General features: G+C 41.8%; 1 protein-coding gene across 1 annotated transcript; it reads left to right on the forward strand.

Annotated features, from left to right (window-relative positions):
* Positions 1 to 2,096: 2,096 nt before the first annotated feature.
* On the forward strand, positions 2,097 to 6,300 carry LOC308636357 (RAD52 motif-containing protein 1-like; the record flags this gene model as incomplete). The annotated part of the gene is made up of 3 exons (XM_081271772.1): positions 2,097 to 2,312; positions 5,164 to 5,286; positions 5,963 to 6,300. The coding sequence occupies 3 exons, from the start codon at positions 2,097 to 2,099 to the stop codon at positions 6,179 to 6,181; spliced, it is 558 nt and encodes a 185-aa protein (XP_081127898.1). The 3' UTR covers positions 6,182 to 6,300.
* Between the last annotated feature and the right edge of the window lie 593 nt (positions 6,301 to 6,893).

Genomic DNA, 6,893 nt, shown 5'->3' on the forward strand with positions numbered 1-6,893 from the left:
GCGCCGCTAATCGAAACTCAAACCTCCCTCCGCGCCAGGAAGGAGCTCCAGGCCCTGCTTAGCGCAGCTGCACACCTGGGCTGCACCTGCGCCCCCGGAGCCACCGATCGGCCTCTTCTGCTTAAACATGTTAATGATTAATTCTTCTCTTTCTTTCTTTCATTTTCTTGTGCTGGGGTGTGAACCCAGGGCCTGGTGCATGCTCTCACTGAGCTAGTCCTCAGCCCCCATTAATGATTAATTCTTGAACTAGGGATCTAATCACCTTTCCCCAGCAGCCCCATGGAATTAGGATTCAGTGAGAGAGATAGGGTCTAAACTGCAGAATAGGATCCTGTCTTTAAAATTTGATATTTATCGTGCATCTTTGCATTTATTCACTGATTTTTGCAACAGTTCATTAAAACTTGATCTGTGTGGTTGGGGTGTAGCTTAATGGTTGAGCTACTTGACTAGCATACAGGAAGCCTTGGGTTCCATCTCCAGCACCGCATTCAATCATAATAAAAATTTTAAGTGGAAGGCTGGGGCTGTAGCTCAGTGGTAGAGCGCTTGCCTAGCATGTGTGAGGCACTGGGTTTGATCCGCAGCACCACATAAAAATATATAATTTTTTTTTAATATTTATTTTTTGGCTGGACACAATATCTTTATTTATTTTTATGTGGTGTTGAAGATCAAACCCAGGTCGTGGCGCATGCTAGGCGAGCACTCTACCGATGAGCCACAACCCCAGCCCATAAAAAATTTTTTTAAATGAAAATTTAAAAAATTGTTGAGTTTTTGGTCACTGCGATAAATTTTTACAACCACCTCACATTTCCTGAACATAGTCCTGACTCCGATTCAGCAAAAGTCAGCCTCATCCCTGACCCAGGACCACCGTGGTAAAGGAATTACCCTCATTGGCCAACTGCTCAGCCGCCACCTCCTCGGTAAAGCCATTGAATGCTTGGATTTTGTTTCTTTGCACTCATAATCCTCAGGTCAGTCCTGGAGGCAGGTTCCTTATTGTACAGAGGAGGAAACAAGCTTCAGTGATTTTCTTGATTGGACCACCCAGAGGTGGCAGAGGTGGAGTCCCTCTGCAGCACCTACTCCCAGGCTCCCCTGCTATTCTGTGGCAGAAACCCTCTCTCTTCCTCTGGGTCCTTAGAGCAACTATCAGCATCAGCGTTCCCTTCGTTCCCTTCATTCTGCTTTGGGGCCTAGTCAGCCCACAGTATGATTGCTGATGATGGCTGAGGCCTTTCCGGCCAACACTGATCCTTCCTGTGGTGTGGTCTTCTGTGGGGAGCCATTCTGACACGTGATTGGGTGACTCCCGTTAAGGGCCTGAGGCGCTCTGGCTGTGTCGGAGCTATCCCGACCCTTTCCTGATGAGAGAGCCCATCCGTGTGGGGGTGTGCCTGACCACTGACCCCGGAGACCCAATCACTGACCCTGACCTTGGAGTACAGCCCCCCCTCAACCTTCATTGGATGAAATTCTCCCCTGAATCTCTTGTTCCCCCAAATAAAAGGCTGCTCCCAGGCGTGTTCGCTCTCTCTCTCTCCTGCTAGCCCAGAGTAATCCTCGCTGCCCTGCTGGGCGGCTGGAGGCAGGGAAACAGGGAGGCGAGCCGTCTCGGACCTAGCAATGTAAAATAAGGTACTGTCTGTGTGTTTTATTTTGATCTCTTCTAACTAACTTAATGCCAGAACCTCATTAATGAAACCACTGCGCAGGCCGCGTGGTAGATGGACCCACAGCCGAGGCCTTGCATGTGAGCTGGGGCCAGGGTAGAGGGAGGAATGGAACAAGCCCTTCACCCGCTGACTGGGAGCTTCAGCCCCTCACCCGCCTCGGAGCCCTGCTGAGGTGCTGTTAGCTCTAGACTGGACCCCAGCCGCCCATTAACCCCAGCAGATTTTACCGCGACCCAGAGAAGTACCTCCTAACAACCATTACCTGTTGCTTTGTATTGCTTCTCAAATAAATGTTGCCTCGTTGGTGAAGGGTGAAGTGTTTTGAGTTGCACAGGTCGTGTAGAAGGGCTTGGAGCACCGGGAGGGGGGCGGGGGGACACGCAGTTTTGTTTTCGGGGCTGAGAGTTGATGCACTTAACTTGGCGGCGTGGGGCCACCCCACAGTATTCTCTGTTCACAGTATTCTCCCGGTTTGGCCTTCTATATTCAGTCCGGGTCTTCCCAAACGCCGCAGTGGCCCGCCCAGGTTTCTATGCCGTCATTAAGTTTTATTCAGCAAGGGATGCCAAAAGAGCCCAGGTAGCATGCGACAGGAAACTGCTTTTTCAGAAATCTCCATTGAGGGTGAGTTCAAATGTGGAATTCCTAGCTCCAGCAGAATGAAGTGTAGAATTCAATAATAGGGTAGCATTTTTGCAGCATTCTTATCTTTTAGTTCCAGGTTTTGGTTTTGTTTCTGTTTTTTGTTTGTTTGTTTTTAGATGAAGAAACTCAAATTCAAGACAGTTAAGTGACTTGCTTAAGATTCATGACAATAACCATGCAAGCTGGAGGTCAAACGCAAACTTACTGTTATAAAATTTCATGTCATTTTATGTGGCCCTGTATGAAACTTTTCCATCAGAGAAGGTCTGCTTATATTTACTTTTGGGTGGATTTAAAATGTGTGAGCTTGACAAACTATTGTCAGTTGTAACATAAAGGGGATGCGTTTTCATCATAACTTTCAAACTACTCATCAGAACTCACTTCATTTCCCAGAAGATGGGCAAAACTTTCTTTAGTGCATTGTAGAAACCTTATTCCATGTTAGTGTGTCAACCAATTTTGCTTCTCTAGAGTCTCAGGTCAATATCTCATTATACTTTAATTCAACCACCTTTCCTTTTTCTGGGACCATTTCAGTTCCTGATTGGCTACTTGATCTGACTGCTTGCTACTGACCTTACTGCCTATTCTTGTTCATATTGCTTGTTGATTTAAACTTGATTGAGTCTGAGAAACTCCACTCAGTAGGAACTCTTGGTATCCTTCCTTCACTTCTGTACTCTATTCAACACCCTCTTCAATCCTGAAATTACTTCCTGTGATTGAAATGATCACCTGTCAGACTTTTAAATTTGGCGGCTGTGATCTTGTCCTTAAATACCTGCTTCTAACTTGTGACCATGTTTCATAACTACTCAGTACAGATGGTACTGGAAAGATCATGAAACAGTTACTTGGTATAATTTTGTGAATAATGAGTTTTACTGTTCTTTGGACATTGAGACCATCTCATAAGCTTTGGAGAATTTCACAATGTAAAGCCCATCACTGATGGAATGGTGAAAGAAGTGTTCAGTAAGTCAATGTATAGTTGGCAGAAGGCATTCATATTAGATTTATTTATTTACTTAACACAAAGCCTTAGCCCCCCCCCCCCACCCCATTGTTATCTAGTTTAATTACAAATGTTCATTAGTGTTTTGGCAAGTGAACATAGGTCCTATTTTTTTTTTTTTTTGCCTTTTATAAATACAGAAAAGAGAATAATGTTTTAAAATAAAATCAAGGAAAGGCTTAAGGCCATCAAGAGTGGTTTTTCTCAAGTGGCATGAAGGAAAATGATTGCCAGCAAGAACTGTGGCAAGGTTATCCAAGATGTCAGTAGTGTGTTCTATCCAGGAGCTTAGAGCCCTTCAAAGCTTCCTGGTTCAAAAAAAGGCTCCCTTCAGAGCTTTTCCTGTTCAGAAAAGTACCACTCTGACTCTAAATAGAGGCCAGCCTCCCCTGCAGCACTGAAATATAAAAATTAGCCTTCATTTGTCCTTCCCAAAAGGCAGCTTCAGTTGAAGAAAGAAATTTTATTTTCTTAACTTACTAATTCTTTCATTCAGTCAGTCAGCAGACCAACACTTTTCTATTAAATGCCAATAACTGTTCGGTTTTGGGAATGAGAAAAGAATCAGATCTTGGTCCCTTTGGTACGTAAGGAACTTGTAGACTAGTGATACAATATGCATAAACAAATCAATAAAGAATGATACTTTCAGGCTAGGGTTGTAGTGGCAGAGTGGCAGAGTGCTTGCCTAGCATGTGTGAGGCACTGGGTTCTATCCTTAGCACCACATAAAAAATAATAAATGAATAAATAAAAAATAAAATAATTTAAAAAGAATAATACTTTCACTTTATTTGTATTGTTAAAATTTTATGAATATATTCATATTCTGTACTCTCTTCAAAAATGAAATAGACATTCAAGAAATGTGAGAATCTAAGAAATGCAATGTAAGAAATCCACAGTTACATATAAAAAATTTAGAGAGCTAACACTTAGGAGGTATTTACATTCTCGGAGAAGATTGTTAATACAGCTGAACCATTAATCATTTTAGTGGCCTGTAACATTCATAGAGGTATGTGTAGTCTCACCTCTAATATGGGTTTGTAACTTGGTGAGTGCAGTTCATCTAAACTGCTTCTTAGGTCATATTCTCAAGCAGGAGCTACATGATGGGTAGACAAATAATTTATTTTTCCATATTTTTATTGGTGCAAAATAAAATTTCTTTGCTCTCTCACAATTCTATATTTTTTCTGCAGGACTCCCTTAGTTGATTTCATTATCACTTATCACCACCAGAGGTCAGAGGAACCTTCCAATTAATCAGGGGTCCTGAAAATGATGAAGCAAAGTACTGTGGCTTAGAAATAATAAAATAACATTTGTTTAGGGCTTATTAGGAATGCAATACTTAAAATGTTTCTTCTACCCCATTTAATCTTTTTTTAACCCTTTTTTTAATATTTATTTTTTGAGGTATAGATGGACACAACACAATGCCTTTATTTTTATGTAGTGCTGAGAATCAAACCCGGGTCCTGCCCATGCTAGGCGAGCACTCTATTGCTGAGCCACAAATCCCAGCCCTTTTTTTAAACTCTTTTTTCAGTTGTAGATGGACATTTTATTTATTTATTTGTTTGTTTTTGTTTGTTCGTTTATTTATATGTAGTGCTGAGGATCAAACCCAGTGCCTCACACATGCTATGCAAGTGCTCTATCACTGAGTCACAGTTCCAACCCCTCTTTCTATCCCATTTAATTTTAACAATCACTCTATGAATTCAGTATCAATGAATGTCAGGTGTATCCAAGATAAAATCTCTGGCAGGTTATGATATTTGTGCATCTCTTTTATGACTTTAGGTTCGTCTTGGCACCAGACATAAGGTAGTTCAACATCAAGCCTTTGCCCTAAACAGTTCACAATGCCAAAAACTGGCAAATTACTACTTTGGTTTCAATGGATGGTCAAAAAGGATCATTAAGGTAAACTCTATAGACTTTCTTTGAGTACACTCTTCTTTCAACATTATAATCCTAGACTCTAAAAGAAGGATTGAACTGTATTGTAGAGGGAGATGTGAGAGGCTACCTACCACTGAATGTGAGTGGATATATTTGAATTGGCCCACAACCTAGAATTAATAATAATTTCCAGGCATGGTGGTGCACACCTGTAATCCCAGCAGCTCAGGAATCTGAGGCAGAAGGATTGCAAGTTCAAAGCTAGTCTCAGACACTAAGCAATTCGGCAAGACCCTGTCTCAAAATAAAAAATCAAATGGATTGGGGATGTAGCTTAGTAACTAAGTGCCCCGGTTCAATCCCTAGTACCAGATAAACAAATAATAATGATAATCACCTTAATCATCTGAATGGTGTTGTCTGTAGTTTTCTCCAGTGTCTGTGTATTGTTTAATAAAAAATGCTTTCCTATATCTAGTAATTTAGATCCAAATCTTATCTGATTTTGAAGCTGTGGGATATCTCAGTCTGTGATTATTGGAGTTTAGTTTTATTTCTGTATGTTAAAATGGGGAGGGAGCGGGGCTTAGCATGTACCTCAGTGGTAGAGCACTTGCCTAGCATGTGTGAGGCCCAGCGTTGGAAAAAAAGAAAAGTAAAAAATCCTAGAAAGGCATTTTAATTCAAATCCTAATAGCTTCAGGAGCTTTCTGACCTGGAAGAAAGGGAAAATGATGCTCTGGAGTCACCACTGGAGAAGCGAAGCCTGAAGTTCTTCTGTGCTTTAGAGGTGGTGTTGCCATCCTGTGCATGCAGGAGTCCGGGAGTAGGCATTGTGGAGGAACCTTTGGATCAGCTGGAGGAAGGTCTGTTCTCAGTTGGGGAAGGGAAAGAGAAGGGTCTCTCTTCTTTCTAAAGCTCACTTTTTAGCTACCCATCAAGTCCTTCACTTGCTAAGCTACTAAAAATCCTAGGAAGAATTTTTGTGCCTTACAATACAGTTTTTCACCTTGGGCAATACCTAACAGAACCTTAAAATTTTTTTTTTTTTTAAAGAGAGAGTGAGAGAGGAGAGAGAGTGAGAGAGAGAGAGAGAGAATTTTTAATATTTTATTTTTTAGTTCTCGGCGGACACAACATCTTTGTTGGTATGTGGTGCTGAGGATCGAACCCGGGCCGCACGCATGCCAGGCGAGCGTGCTACCGCTTGAGCCACATCCCCAGCCCCAGAACCTTAAAATTTGAGACCGACCTCCTGCCAAGAAGCTTAGGAAGAGGAAGGAGATAATTTTCTCTAGTTTTGAGTTGAGAACTTGCTTTATGCTAAAATAGTTCTTCAACTATAGATTTCTTGTGGTCTTCACTTACCTCAGCTAATTCTAGATAAGATTTTCATACACTTATATAAATATTCAGTCCTTTGACTACTCATGAAGGGTCTTGAGCAGAAAAAGAATCAAAGATACCTAGAAAGGATACTGCAGTTTATAACTGAGTTTTTCTAGAATCTATGACACTCAGGCTTAGGGTTTTAACTCAGAAGCAAGGCTGTTAGTGGAGCTGAGTAGGCCGCTGTGGCTGAACACAGGCAGGAACCAGGCCCTGCATTTCCACCAAATCTTTCTCAG

Source organism: Spermophilus citellus, assembly GCF_964194105.1.
Source record: "Spermophilus citellus genome assembly, chromosome: 17".
NCBI classification, from domain to species: Eukaryota; Metazoa; Chordata; class Mammalia; order Rodentia; family Sciuridae; genus Spermophilus; species Spermophilus citellus.